The following is a 14498-nucleotide window of genomic DNA, read 5'->3' as shown; positions in this document are numbered from 1 at the left end:
CAGGTCTCCACCGTGGCTCTAGTGGACCGTCGGAGAGATCTGCGACGATTAGTGAATAACGAGCAGGTCGCTGGGCACTGCAGCACCGTGCCTTAGAGCGGCGCAGTGGCTGTCGTTGGTTCATGCCCGCCGACCTGCCCGTCGTTTTCCTTCCCTAAAAGCGCATGGTTGGAAGATCACTAACTATGGCTGGAAGTCACAGCCGCAGTAAGAGTAGAAAAGAGGAGCAGGGGTAACAGCAGTGGCAGCAGTCATGACATTGCAGTTCTTGCAGTACAGCAAGCACTACTCGTAGACGTCAAAGCAGTCGTAGTGAAAACCAAGTATACTTGGTAATGGTCGTGTAGTAAGGTGAGCGCAGAGGTGAGTGCAGAGTGAGCGCAGTGCGGTGCAAACCCAATTTAGTGTGTGGCTGACGCATCGGGCTGCCGGTGACTGTCGAGCGCAGTGCGGCACGGTCGGATCCGATCCGATTTCGAAGTTTCTCAGTTGCACCGATAGCACCGCAATAGCGGCTCTACTGCCGACACCACTACTGCCACTACAATGCAATCCAATAATACAATACAATGCAATACAATGCAATATATGTTTGTTAGATCTTCTTCTGCTACCAAACAGGTAATGGTAGTGATAAATAAGATGTTTTACATTTCAAAATTTTTCAAACATGAAACCATCGTTCAAGTACCTTTCTAAAAATGGTAGAGAGTTTACTAGCAAAGAAAGAATATCCATATGTGTTTGTTTTGGGTTATGTAGTGCATCGTGAGAATGCTGTCTGAAACGTTCTTTGCTAAACTAATACTAATAAACATAATGTTTTTGTTCAGAATTGAAGTCATCAATCGTCCGCACAATTTTAAAAAGCTGTATACAATACGAAACAAACAAATCTAAAACGACAATTGAACACATCGAAATATGTAAAAACCTGAAGCTAAGACTGCGCGATTTCAGAGAAAAACAAAGACAAACTACCTATTTAGACCTTTCAAGAATATTGCTGCTTGTATTCACATATTTTATATTTCATTGTTCGTATTCTACTTTGAGTTTAAGTACTACTGCCATTGCTGCAAGCACCGCTACTCCGGCGCCGCCCATTCGTTCCTTGCTTCGTTCGTTCAGTGGCTTTGCGGTGGTCCTGACGGCTTCGAAAGGGTTAAAAGGGACACAGCACACGGATGGCGGTGAGAGGAGCAGCAGGAATCGGTCTGCAATTTCTTTTGGCAACGACTGGCAAACTCGTCTCAGATCAATCTGCCATTCATTGGCTTTCCAGCAAGCATGCCAACCACTTCCGGACGATACTGCCCCAGCCAGTCATGCGGCCTCGAGCTCAGTGTCGGTGCCGATGGGCTCGTCTCGTTGCAGACCGTGCAGGGGAGCGTCTATGCAGGCGCTAACAACAGTTTTCGCCCAGGCAAAGACTTTTTCCTTTGCAAGGACGATGGTCTGGTGGGTCGACACGGCCAGCCTACCGAAGTTCAGGTGGAGATCGAGGCAAAGCGCTACGTGCTCTGGGTTGAGCAGCGCGCTCCGACCGAAGTGAGTAGAGACCACGCAGGCGAAGCATGGAAGCCGCGAGACCGACAAACACATACTTTCTTTGACTGGCGGACGGTCGACTTTGCTTGCTGCGGCTATCTACAACACCATCGATTCTTTGGATCCTTTGGGCTCTGCCACTGTGTGCGTCGATTGTTGCTGCGCGAGCCGATAGTTTGGCCTGGTGCCGATCGCCGCGGACGCAACAGAGAGGGAGTATTCGAACAAGTTCCTGGGCGTCGATGAGAGCGGCCGCACACTCACGCTCTCGGACAGCTGGGGACCCGGACAGCGCTGGAGAATAATGGGCATGTGATTCCATCCACAGCACATCATATCGCATCGCTCACTTATCCATCATGTCCGCTAATCTCCATCCGTGCCTCGAGCACGCAAGTAAATAAGCCGGCGCCTGTAGCCATTCCCTTTTATGACTTCCTCTTAGCTGGTCTAGGCTACACTGCTCCGCTCTGCAATCTGCACGTGAGCACACCAGATAGAAACCCGGCACCGTGGGTCGGTGACAACCGGGCGAGTTGAATATGGAAACCTATAGCAGTGTGAAAATATGTGGACATCGCTAAGCACCCAACGAGTGACCTTGACGAAATCGGAATTGAGCTGAACCCGAGCTGTAGGAAGGAAGGCAAGCTGCTGCATTGCATACCCTCTGCGCTGTAGCAGCGCAGAACGCGGGAGTTCTTTTCTCAGAAGCAGCCTTAAAGATAGCGCCGTGAAAAAACAACAGTATAATCGTGCTGAAATTAAAGGCGGGAACATTCTTGCTTGCATGTACACCTCCCGTTTCCCCTCTCCCTCAGAGATCTCCAGTGGCTACAACCATTGCCTTTGTATTCGCCACGTCCTATTGTCGGCTTCGCTATCACCATCACAAGTTGCATCGCCCAACCCAGTCATGGAGTCGGTGCCAACGAGCACGGTCCTCGAGCTTCTTGAGCTGCGCCCCAAGCTTGAGGCTAGTCTGAGTAACCTGCTCAAGCAGCTGTGTCTGCATCGGCGGCTTGCGAATCTCTGCCGAGTTGACACGGGCCGGCTGGTGGAGCATAGCGAGCTCATGACACCGCGGGAGGCCACCATCTACCAGAAGCTCTCACAGCCGGCGGCCAAGAACACGTGCCTCGAAGCGCTGCTCAACAGCCTACTGTGTTTACTCGACGGACGCAGCGACGATGCCGTGGTCCAGCTCCGTTCTAGCGGTCTGCAGTACTTTGGGCCCGCTCTGACAACACCCACGCTTGATACGCTGCCCTTGGACGCGCCGCCTAACATCATGAGCGATGGCATGGCTCGCCCTTCTCAGATCTCGCTGTCCTCAAATGGCCTTGCACTGATCGTCCAGGATACGTGCATGCAACCTGCGTCCGAGGTAAGCCCAATGGCCCTGTCCACCCACTCTGACTCTTGCAATACAGAGGGCACTCTTGCGAGTCTCAGCAGTAGCAGCGACACCAGGAGTAGGAGCAGCATATCCAGCGACGCGATGCGCTCCAGGGTGCATGAGGCCAGGTACGAAGGGTGTCAGGGAGCGGCGAGGAGGCAGGTGTCGAGTAAGCAGCAGCGGCGATGTTGGCACGAAGTGGATCGACAATACCAATGCAACGCTCCTGGATGCTCGAAGGCCTACGGCAGGCTACACCACCTCAACACGCATATCATGGCTCGTGGACATGGCGAGAAGCGACGACAGCAAGGTGAGTTGATTGCGCTTCTTGTGTTTTGCCCACCACGGCAGCAGCATCGGATGCACAAGACTGAACGAGACGTGGAATGCCTTGGTGATGGACCACGCAGAATTTCGACAAACTGTGGGTGGATCGCGATGTAGATGCTCAAGCGAGAGCACCAGCCACGAGTCCAGTACCGAGGATGGACTGCGGCGCGGCAGCCTGGGGGGCGACGGTAGCGAGCTCGAGATGAGCATGATGTTTGACCTGGTCCAATGCACGGCAGCCTCGTCAAGCGTTAAGCCACCGAACCGGGTCCTGGCGCCGTTTGCGCGGTGGGATATCGAGCCAACGCCGTCGTTGAATATCTCGCAGCACCCCCATCGCGGGTCAACGACGAGTATCGTGCAGGCCGCTACGGATTGCGCTGGTGCTGGGTAAACCTGTATGTAGACCAACCATGCCTCCATTGCAATGCGCTGCTGCACATCATCTGTATGTGGCGCAGCATGACCGGAACCGGAGTTGCGGGACGGAGGGAGGGAAGATGAATCGCTGTTAGACTGTATTAGCGTCTCTTTTCCGTTCGTGTGCCCTGCACATGACACGCGCGCCTCAACCGACGGGAAGTTGCCAATTAGACAAAGGCAGCGTGTGAAATGGGGAAAGTCAGATATCACGCGCATCCAAGCGAGACGCGTCGCTCTCTCCTACGTAGGCGAAGGCGTCGGAGGGTCGGAGTCCAAACCCTAAACGCTAGCGTTAAAATCAGCATGCAGTTGTCTCACTTAAATGGGGCGGACCCAAGTCGCCACACGTCATAGCGCTGCGCAAGCCCAGTACAATCAGTGAACACCGCAAGTGGCAATGGACCCGTTTCTAGGGTCGCCATCCATTGATTGCTCGTTGTAGCAATGCGCGATTGCCATTGCCATTGCGACAGGGAAGTTCTGCGACGTCGCCTTGGCCTCTTGCCCTTCTGGTTTTCATAATGCATAGTGTAGTGTTGGTGTTGAAGGCCGGTCTGCACTATTTTAGTGAATGCGCCCTCGAAGTCCCCGGTTGGCGTAGCGCCAAGGGCATGCACTGTGTAACTCCTTGGCTCTGCTCTCTAATCTGTGCGCTCTGCTCAACTCTGCTCCAGTATACTCTCCCTTTCATCTACTCAATGCTCTTATCACACACAACCTTTCGGCAAGCTCAGGCTCAGGCTCGAGGTGGTCCCTACAACTGTGTACAGGTTGAGTTAAAGATGCAAGCAGGCGCTTGGCTGCTGCATAGAGATGCTTCCGCCGCCGTCCTAGTCCTCCTGCTCTCGAAACTACTGCTCCGCTCCCTTCCCATCACCTCCATCATTGACCCGCACTTTGGCTGCTGCGTGCGCTCCTGGCGGCCATCATGTCTAGCGGACGCAATGCATTTTGCTTGGATGCGTCTGCCTCCAGGGCGATGACGGCCTACAGCATCTGCCGCGCCTTCGACTTCACTGTGCGCTTCGAGAACCTGGTGTTGAGCGTGCTACCCAACGCTCTGTTCGTCGCCACCTTTGCTCTCTTTCGGCTGCCGCGCCTTCTGCGCAAGCCATCCAAGCTTGCAACCGCCGCTGCGGCCCATGGCGCTGCTCGTTCCGACCTTCTTCTAGGGCTACGGGCTTTACCCAATGGCGCTGCTGTCATTATCCAGGTCGCGCTTATAACCCTCATCGAGTCCAGACTGGCGCACGACTCGCAGCTCAGGCTCACCCTGGATGGCAGCTCATTTTCATCTGCACTCGCTCTTTCGCTCCTGGCGGCCTTCACCCAGCTCGGTGCCTCATGGCTTGAGCGCCTTCGCGTTACGGGCGGAAACTTTCTCCTTCCCTCGTTTCTCATCGCAACCATCCTTTTTGACGCCGCCCGCCTCCGAACCTTTGTGCTGCTCGGCCTCGCCAATTCGGTTCCGGCCTTTGTCGGTCTCTTTGCGACACTGCTGGCTCTCAAGTGTGTCTCGCTTGTGTTAGAGTCCATCAATGCCGAGGGATCTCCTTCTCCCCCGAACCCCTCTCCAACGTCATCTGCTCTCCCATACTGGCGTGCTCCCGAGGCATCAGCTACGTTTCTGAGCCGTCTCGGCTTCTTCTGGGTCTTTCCTCTCCTCGCACGAGGTCTCCAAGGGACTATCGAGCTCGATACGCTCGATCCACTCCATCCGCGTTACGCCACCAGTCGACTCAGGACCAAGCTCGCTCGAAACTTACTCGCGAGCAGCCCAAACCCGGACACTTGCGCGAAAGCTGACACCGATTCAGAAGTTGATGCCGCTACCCAAAGATCCTCGTCGAACTCACCGCAACGCCACCTTCTTGTGGCCTGCCTCCGCTCCTTCTTCGTACCCGCTATCCTCAAGCCGGCGTTACCTCGCCTCATCCTCACTGCAGCACAGCTGGGCTTACCTTTCCTCATCTCGGACACAATTGGCTTCATCAACTCATATCGAGGGCATGATGCTGCCAGTCCGCCGCCGCAAGCGGCTGCTGTTGGCTGGGCCATCGCTGGTGCCTTCGGTCTACTCTTTTTCGTCATCGCCGCTGCCACAGGCCAGTACTTTTTCGCCGTGTCGCAGGCCTCGACAATGCTGCGCGGTGCACTCACATCTTCGGTGTTGCACAAGTCGCTCAATCTGGCCCACGCCGAGTCGACCGCACTCGGTGCCAGCGCCGCCTCCAACCTCCTCTCTACCGACGTCGAGAAGGTCATCTTTTGCATTGATCCTTTCCACGAGCTCTGGTCTGGCCTGGTGATCATCGGCGTTGGCGCTTACATTCTCTGGCTTCAAATCGGCATCTCGTTCCTGGCGCCCCTCGTCACCACGTTTGCAATCCTCGTCCTCACGCCCCTCGTCAGCCGCGGACTCGGCGACCGCCAGAAGGCGTGGAGCTCCGTGACCGACTCGCGACTCAAGGCTACGGACTCTCTCATCCGCGCAATCCGCACGGTCAAGATGATGGCCTGGGATAATGTCTCGCTTCGCACCCTGCTCGAGTTTCGTCAGGCTGAGGTCAAGGCTATGCGCCGTTACTATTCCCAGCTCAGCGCCGTCGTTTCGGCCACCAACCTCGCGGCCGACGCCCTCCTTCTCGTCACCTTTGTTGTCTTTGCGCTCGTGGATCGCCGCTCTCACCCGGACACAACCCGCTTCGACACGCAGACCATCTTTACCGCTCTCTCAGCCCTCAACCTGATCAGCACTCCGTTGCTCATGATCGGCCAGCGCTTCGCCATCCTCCTCTCGGCGCTCGCCAGCCTTGACCGAATCCAGCACTTCCTCGAGCTGCCGCCGTCCACCGTGCAGCCGGAGAGCGATACCCCCTCCACAGCCTCGATGTCGCTCATATCACTGCTCCCGGCCGCCCCGCAGATCGACCTTGTCTCGGCCTCGATTGCCTGGCCGACAGGCGGCGGAGCCCAGCGGGTAGTCTTCACCGATTTGACACTCTCTTTTCCCGCCGGCCGGCTATCGACTGTCTCTGGGCCGGTCAACTGCGGCAAGTCGAGCCTCATGCTCGCGCTCCTCGGCGAGCTGCCGCTTGCTAAAGGCATCTTTGGTGCCGACTGGCCACGACACCGACTTGCGACGATCCCCTTTGTCAATCAGGCGTGCTGGGTGCAAGAGTCTCGTTCGGTGCGCGACAACATCCTTCTGTTCCGCGCCATGGATCCGAGCTGGTACCGCGTCGTGCTCGAGGCCGTTGCGCTCGATCACGATCTTGAGCGCTGGGACGATGGCGATCGCCATCCTGCCAAGGCGCTCTCTGGCGGACAGAGACAGCGCGTGGCCATTGCCCGGGCGCTCTACGCATCGCGATCGGCGCCCGTGGTGTTACTCGACGACGCCTTCAGCGCGCTCGACGCGCGCGTCGAGCGCCATGTATTCGATGCACTCTTTGCGCCCGTCAAAGGCCTGTTGTGCTCCAAGACAGTCGTGCTGGTGACCAACTCAAGCCGCATCATCTCTCGCTCAGCTCTGCACATTGAGCTTGATTTTAGCGGTAACGTCATCCGCTGCGACGCTCGCCCTGCACTGCTGCCGGACGCAGACCGAGGAAGCAGGGCGTCTGAGCTCGACGAAGCCTTGGGCAAGGCGGACTCAGAGGCAGAGGCCGAAGCCGAGGTTCAGGCTCACACTGAAGCAGTTCAGCTGGCGCAGGGATCTGTTCGCAGGCCAAGCAGCGAAAAGCCTGCCCCAGCAGTGGCAGTCGATAAAAGCGACCAGAAAGCGACACAGAGCTGCGCACAGGACCCCGAGCTCGAGCAGGTCGCTGAGAGCTCCATTGGCTGGCCGACGTACAAGGTGTGGGTGGAGCGAGCTGGCTACGGCCCGATCGCACTTGTCTTGACGCTCAACGTGGGTGTCGCCGCTTTCGGCGTCGGTGCGCAGGTGGTGCTCGAGAAGTGGGCACACACCAACGAGGTGCATCCTGGCCAAGCTTTTGGCGCCTGGATAGTTGGATTCAGCGCCATCAACATGGCCACCGCGCTCGCCTTCGTCGGTTTCTTCTATCTCTGGCTGCTCTGGGTCGTGCCGCGCGCGAGCCTTGCGGTGCATGCGGACGAGGCGCGCGCACTCTTTGGTGCGCCACTCTCTTTCTTCCAGGACCACCCCGCCGGCCGGCTTCTCAATCGCTTCTCGCAGGACCTGTTTCTGATTGATTGGGATTGGCCAGTGCAGGCGTCCAACTTTTCTTCGAACCTTTTGACTCTGCTTGGCAGCCTTGCCCTAATGACTGCCTCTGCGCCATTCCTGGCGATTATAATTGCGGCGCTCGTGTTGCTGAGCGTTGCGTTGCGGAAGCTCTACATTCCAAGCTCACGGCAACTGCGGCGTCTTGAGATCGCGTCTAAGAGCCCGCTCTACGGTGCCGCCTCCGATATCCTAGGCGGCGGCGCCATCCTGCGTGCCTTTAGCGTGCAAGAGGCGATGCTCGCCTACGCGGATGCCTGTGTGGAGCGCTCGCAAAGGCCTTACTACCATGTGTATGCTGTGCGCCGCTGGCTGCAGACGTGGCTCAACCTGGTCACACTCGTCATCAACGTCTCGCTCATACTTTTGTGCGTGGGCTTGCGCCGCACGCGCATGGTGGCGCTGGTCGGCGTCTCGCTCACACAGACTACGCAGATCTCACAGCAGATCAACAACTGCCTCATATCCTGGACGGAGGCCGAGATCGCTGCTGTAGCCATTGAGCGTGTCACCGAGATCATTCAAACGCGCCAGGAGGATGACAAGACGCAGACGCAGCACGGTCTCGGTAGTGCTCGGAACAGCAATGCTAGCCCCAACGACCACAGGCACGAGACGTCGACAGCTGCTGCCATCAGCTTCCAGCGCTTCTCGGCGTGGTATGACGAGGAGCAGCAGCGCGACCAGCAAGGGAAGGAGAGCAGCGAGAATGCGCCCGAGACTGTGCGCGCGCCGGACCTTTATCTCGAGCGCCTGGATCTGCCGAGGGGTACATATACCGGTGTCTGCGGCCGCTCCGGCTCTGGCAAGTCAACGCTGTTACTTGCCATTGGGCGTCTGTTAGGCCGTACTGCCGGAAGGATGCTGCTTGACGGCTGTGACGCCGAGAGCTTGGCGCTCCGAGAGGTGCGCTCGCGGATCATTGTGGTTCCACAGGATCCGTTGATCATCCAAGGGCGGACTTTACGCCAGAACCTTGATGTCGAGGGGCGCTGCTCGGGCAATAGTAATGGCGGCGGCGACACCGACGAGCTACTACTGGAGGCGCTTGATGAGGTCGGGCTGCGATCGACGGTGCTGGGTCTCGCACGGGGGCTAGACACGGTATTTGACAGCGATTCAGCATGGCTGTCTCCGGGTCAGCTGCAGCTCTTTGCGCTGGCGCGGGCGCTGGTGCTGGCAAGGACTAACGCGCGCGCCGAGGTGCTGTTGCTCGACGAGATCAACTCGTCGCTCGATGCGAGCACCAACGAGCGCGTCCAGCAGCTGATCCGCCGCGTCTTTGCGCGGAGGCTCACTGTGGTCTCGGTCGTGCATCGCCTCGACAGTGTTTACGAATTTGATCACGTGCTCGTCATGGAGCGCGGCCATATTGGCGAGTTTGGCACGCCCAACGAGTTGCTGGGCAACCAGAGCGGCCTCCTCTCTCGTCTCTTGCAGGCGCGTGAACACCAAAAGGACGCTCGGGCACCTGCGACCAGCGACGGCCAAAAGCATGCAACGAGCTAGGCTGAGTCGGCGCAACAACGGTCGCACGGCTGTGTGCACACACAAACACAAACACATGAGATCCTGGGCCAATTGAGGTCAGCGAATCATCCAAGCAATTGAGTAGCCACATGACTGTACAGTAGACTAGTGCAATTCCAGATACATGCAGATGCAGACGAGCACCACCGAACGAGGCCTTCTGCAAATGGTTTCATCATGGACTACCGACCACTGTGCAAAGGTTTATGCAACGATCCGCCACACCAGCACGCGCTGCCGTGGCGTGTACAGCATGTAGGTCTATGAGGGTTGTTGCGACCGATGAGAGGCAGGTGAACTTGGGTTTGTCAAGTTCTATTACGTACTTACTAAACTGGTGAGTGAGTAAATTGGGTGTGTGAGTGAGTGAGGTAGTGAGCAATCGACCAAGATTGGCGAAGAAGATAATGAGGAAGCGCTGCGCATGTGTGTTGGTTGTTCGTCGAGGAACAAGCCCGCCACAAAGACAACAGGGGCGCGACAGGCCTTGCACCATACTGCCTCGCTCACTTACTAAGATGGTACCCCCTTCACTACGATGCGAGTTTCAACTGTCGGTGCCTCTTTCACAATCCGTCGCCGCCCAAACTGGTTGACCCTGCGTCAGCATCCCCCCCTCTACACCGGCGGCCTTCCTGTGCTCGAGAGTTACTCTCGAGCTCTGCACCCTTCGCTGCTGCTGCGGTCTCCAACCGCCAGCCAGCCATTCGATCGACTAGAAAAGCTGAGCCCATGTCGGTGGCATCGCCGCCCCCGCACGTAGACTGTCCCTCGGACTTTCGCACATTGACAACGCCTCGCCTCGCCTGCTACTCCTCTGCCAAACCGTGTTGCTCTAGTTCCTTCTTATCCTACTTGCCATTGACTCCACCAACGACCGCACTCACACTTGGCGTTGAGACACTTTACTTTGTTACTCAACCGTCAAGATGGCCGATTTTGACCAAGATGCTTTTGAGCTCGAATTGCGGGCTGCTGGGCTGGATGATGAGGCCGTGGTGGATGCGTATCCGCTGGCGCCCATGCAGGCGGGCCTGGTGGCGCTGACGCTGCGAGAGCTTGACTCGGAGCACAGCGGAGACATGCCCTACCTCTCGCGTTTACTCTTCCGCATCAAGATGCGCGATGGCGACGGGGGCAGCGGGGGCGGGTCGCTTGACAGCGCGCGCCTCGAGCGCGCTTGGCGCTGCCTCGTCGCCAAGCACGAGATCCTGCGTACGGCCTTTGTCCAGTCGAGCTCGCACGCCGACGGCATCGTCCAGGTCGTCCTTGACCCGGCGATCGCATTGGAGAACATCACCTGGCAGACGCAGGAGACCTCGGCCGACCCGGTCCAAGACGCGCACATTTATATGAGCCAAAGATCGTCACACATTGCCCAAAAGGCGGCTGCCAACCCCCAGGCTGAGGGCAACCGCAGGGGTGAGGGCCGCAGGGAGTGGTTCACAACGCCAGCGCTCTGGCTCTCGGCCGGACTGTTCCGATCCTCTCCTGCTTCGCCTGACGCCGTTTTTGCGCTAGTTATCCATCACGCCTTGTATGACGGCTGGTCCATGAACCTGCTCCTCCGGGATCTGGAGCAACTGTATTGCTTCAACAACGACATCAACGATGATGACGAAGGCGAAGACCCACGTAATCACAATGACAACGGTTGGCGGGCCGAAACAACACCCTTTGCTGACTTTGTTGGCCATTGTCTTGATCCCGAGCTGCTGAGCTCGGCGAGCAGCTACTGGTCACGGGCGCTGGCCGAGCTGGAACCTGCGGCATGGCCGCGTCCGCTCGATTGTCAGAACACCGGATCAAACGGCGCGCAAGCGACGGCCAAAGCATCGCAGACGGTAAGCCGCAGATTTGCTGATCCGGGAATCGCCCGAGCTGCCGCCAAGTTTGGCGTCACCCCAGCGTCGGTCTTCAAAGCAGCCCTCGCATGTGTGCTCGCCCGCCGCTCGGGCTCCAACGATGTGGTCCTGGGCTACACTAGCTCCGGTCGCGCGGCTCCCCTGGCCCAAATCGAAGCCATCGTCGGTCCTTGCATAGCTACACTGCCTCTCCGCTTATCGCTATCCCATACCTCTGTCGAGCAGCTGATCCGCGACGCCGACTCGCGCTCTCTCGAGGCCCTCCAGTACGAGCACGTTGGTCTTAACGCCATCCAGGCTGCTGCACGCCTTGGGCCCGGAAGCCCGCTATTCAACGTTCTCCTCGCGTTTCAAAACTTTGACGCCAACGGCAACGGTGATGGCGATGGCAACGCCGGCGGCCACCGTGTTGGTTGGCAGCTCGAGCCTCTCGATGCCGAAATGAGCGTCACCTACCCTGTCTCGATCGAGGTGCAGCTCGACGCTGGAGGCTACGTCATACATTTCAGCTACGACCCGGCCTATCTTGCTCGTGCACACGCCGAGTCATTTGTGGGACAAACCTACCAGGCGCTGCAGCAATTGGCGCACCGTCTGGAGCATAGCCCTACCGACCAGGTCAGCTTGATCGACATCCGCACCGAGAACGACACACGGGCGCAGCTGGGCCTGTCCGGCCCCATGCACAAGTCGAGCAGCGAAAACCCGTCGCTATCCCCTCCGCTGCTGCTGCCGTTGCACCGGCATGTGGAGCGCATTGCCCGTGCCTGGCCGCACAAAGCGGCCATCCAGACGTACGACGGCGTGTTTTGGAGCTACTCGCAGCTGCATCGCATCTCAGTTGGCCTTGGGGCGCGTATCGCTCGCCAGCTAGCCCTAGCTCCCGGGAGCTTGGTGCCGGTGGCGCTCGAGAAACGCGCCTCGTCGGTCGCCCTTATCCTTGCACTCTTCTGGCTTAGGTGCGCCTACGTACCCTGCGACCCGAGTCAGCCTCAGGCCAGGCTCCATCGCATTCTCGATCAGCTCAACTCGCACCTCCTCCTCGCCAACGGAACCATCGACTCGTCGGTCAGCCGCAAGGTCGAAGTGATCAACGTCGAGGCTTGGGTGCGCGAACTCGAAGGCCAAGGATCTCTTGAGTGTGTATCCTTGTCCTCGGACGACGGCGTCCCTTTTGTTGAGCTGCCGTGCCTGGACCGCACCGCCGAGCTCGACGGGCTCGCATACCAGCTTTTTACCAGCGGCTCAACTGGCACGCCCAAGGGCGTCAAAGTCTCGCATCGATCGGTGGCCGCATCCATCGCTGCGCAGCAGGCGCTTTATGGCACGCGACAACAGCAAGAGTGTGGCAACGCGTTTGGTGCGCCGCTGTGGACCCATCGGTGTCTGCAGTTCTCGCAGTTCTCGTTTGACTGGAGCGTGTGGGACCTGACCATGCTGGCGTCTGGCGCGTGCCTCTGTCTGCGCGATCTGACTGATATGCTTCCCGAGATGGGCGACACCCTGAGCTGTCTGCGAGTCACGTTGCTGCAGACGACGCCGACGGTGGCCAAGCTGTTTACGCCCAGCGAGGCTCGGCATCTCGATCTACTGTGTCTGTCGGGCGAGCCTCTGGTCGACGACGTTCGCAACGTCTGGGCGCCTCACGTGCGCTTGATCAATGCGTACGGCATCACCGAGATCACGGTTGTCTGTTGTGCCCAGGACCGCTTCACTGTTGACATGCCCGCCTCGCTGATTGGGAACGCCCTCGGCACCTCGCGCCTCCTGGTTCTGGACGACAACAACGAACCCTGCGCGCTTGATTGCCCAGGTGAGCTGCTGGTTTGCGGTGACCAGATAGCCGAGGGGTATTTTCGCGATCCCGAGCGCACAGCTGCTGCATTTGTGAGGCTTCGGGACGGAGCCAAGGCCTATCGGAGTGGGGACCTTGTGGTATTTGACTCGGCGCTCAATGCACTCCGGTACCTGCGCCGCAAGGACTGCCAGGTCAACATCAAAGGCCTCCGCATCGAGCTCGGCGAGGTTCAAGTGGGACTCACGCGCTCAGCCTCGGCTCAGATGCCCATCTGCGCGGTAGACGTCGAGGCGATGGGTAACGAGCTCGTTGCCTTTGTCGTTTTCGAGCCCAGCTTCAGCCGATCGGAGGAGCCCAACAAGATCAAGAAGACAGGCCCCGCGACCACCCAGGAGATTGAGATCGACACGTCGTCCAGCCGGCAGGCACTACAGGAGCTCGCGGTGCAAGCACGGACCGAGCTACCTCGCTACATGGTGCCGACAGTTTGGATCGCGCTCGCTGAGCTACCCTTGGTCTCGAGCGGCAAGCTCGACAAGCGCAAACTCGATCAGGTATACCAACGCCACCTGGAGACGTGGTGCACCGCACAGACGCAACGCAAGAGCACCCCCGACGACGATAACCACAAGAACAAAGAAGGCCCTAGATCGGCGAAGGGCCCAATGATGACCAGTGTCCTGGAGGCCTGGTCGCACGTGCTTGGTCGGGATCGCAAGAGCATCAGCTCCAATGTCGAGTTTGGCTTTCTTGGAGGCGACTCGATTCTGGCGATCCGACTCAGCTCGCATCTGCGTCGACTGGGCATTGGGCTGAGCGTGTCCGACATTGCTGCACACGCCACCATCGAGGCTCAGTGCGAGTTGTTGTCGAGCCGGCAGTCTGGAACAGGAATCGGTGCCGACTTGGCTGTAGAGGCGCGGGCCATGCCGCCTACCCAGCTTGAGATGCCGATGTCTTGGAGCCAGGTGGCTCGCAGCTTTGCCGAGAGCCAGCGGGGAGAGCTGCAGAGCAGCAACGACATCAACGCCCCCAACACCGCTGCTGACAGCCTCGTGCAAGCTTGCTATCCGGCGACATCAACGCAGCAGCGCATGTTACTTGCCTCGATGGTGGGTGCTGCCGACAGCTACCACGTGCAGCAGCTCTACCGGATTGCGCCGCACACTGATCGTGCACGCTTGCGCACCGCTCTTGAACAACTCGTCGAGCGCAACGACATTTTGCGCACCGTGTTTGCCTTTGGACGCGATGAGGACGGCGGCGCCCGCCTCTTCCAGGTAGTGCTTGCCAATGTCAAGCTGCAGTGGGAGGAGCGCGAGCTGCCGGGAACTGCTGACGCTTACTCGC

The 14498-nt window shown here is 58.4% G+C and overlaps 4 protein-coding genes across 4 annotated transcripts; all 4 read left to right on the top strand.

The window, feature by feature from the left end:
* The first annotated feature begins 1048 nt into the window (after positions 1 to 1048).
* Positions 1049 to 2122, top strand: K437DRAFT_259705 (uncharacterized protein). Its single transcript, XM_013384997.1, has 2 exons — positions 1049 to 1551; positions 1727 to 2122. Exons 1-2 carry the CDS (start codon positions 1291 to 1293, stop codon positions 1865 to 1867), a joined length of 402 nt encoding a protein of 133 aa, XP_013240451.1. The 5' UTR covers positions 1049 to 1290; the 3' UTR covers positions 1868 to 2122.
* A 930-nt stretch (positions 2123 to 3052) lies between these two features.
* On the top strand, positions 3053 to 3397 carry K437DRAFT_229073 (uncharacterized protein; the record flags this gene model as incomplete). The annotated part of the gene is made up of 1 exon (XM_013384996.1): positions 3053 to 3397. The coding sequence occupies one exon, from the start codon at positions 3053 to 3055 to the stop codon at positions 3395 to 3397; it is 345 nt and encodes a 114-aa protein (XP_013240450.1).
* An 850-nt stretch (positions 3398 to 4247) lies between these two features.
* Positions 4248 to 9625, top strand: K437DRAFT_259702 (P-loop containing nucleoside triphosphate hydrolase protein). The gene has a single exon (XM_013384995.1). It carries the CDS (start codon positions 4635 to 4637, stop codon positions 9462 to 9464), a length of 4830 nt encoding a protein of 1609 aa, XP_013240449.1. The 5' UTR covers positions 4248 to 4634; the 3' UTR covers positions 9465 to 9625.
* Positions 9626 to 12031: 2406 nt separating this feature from the next.
* On the top strand, positions 12032 to 13966 carry K437DRAFT_229064 (acetyl-CoA synthetase-like protein; the record flags this gene model as incomplete). Its single annotated transcript, XM_013384994.1, has 2 exons — positions 12032 to 12526; positions 12581 to 13966. Coding segments are annotated over 2 exons (1881 nt in total), but the record flags the coding sequence as incomplete, so codon positions are not given.
* Between the last annotated feature and the right edge of the window lie 532 nt (positions 13967 to 14498).

The sequence above is a fragment of the Tilletiaria anomala genome (assembly GCF_000711695.1).
Source record: "Tilletiaria anomala UBC 951 chromosome Unknown K437scaffold_133, whole genome shotgun sequence".
NCBI lineage: Eukaryota > Fungi > Basidiomycota > Exobasidiomycetes > Georgefischeriales > Tilletiariaceae > Tilletiaria > Tilletiaria anomala.
The sequence above is the reverse complement of the archived record's forward strand: the minus strand, read 5'-3'. Positions and strand labels throughout refer to the sequence as shown.

Excerpts from the sequence above, each read along its gene's own strand:
- K437DRAFT_259705 (XM_013384997.1), top strand. The coding sequence starts at position 1,291 with ATGCCAACCACTTCCGGACGATACTGCCCCAGCCAGTCATGCGGCCTC. Across the intron at positions 1,552-1,726 it reads AGCAGCGCGCTCCGACCGAA|TTTGGCCTGGTGCCGATCGC; the intron begins GTGAGTAGAGAC and ends GCGAGCCGATAG.
- K437DRAFT_259702 (XM_013384995.1), top strand. The coding sequence starts at position 4,635 with ATGTCTAGCGGACGCAATGCATTTTGCTTGGATGCGTCTGCCTCCAGG.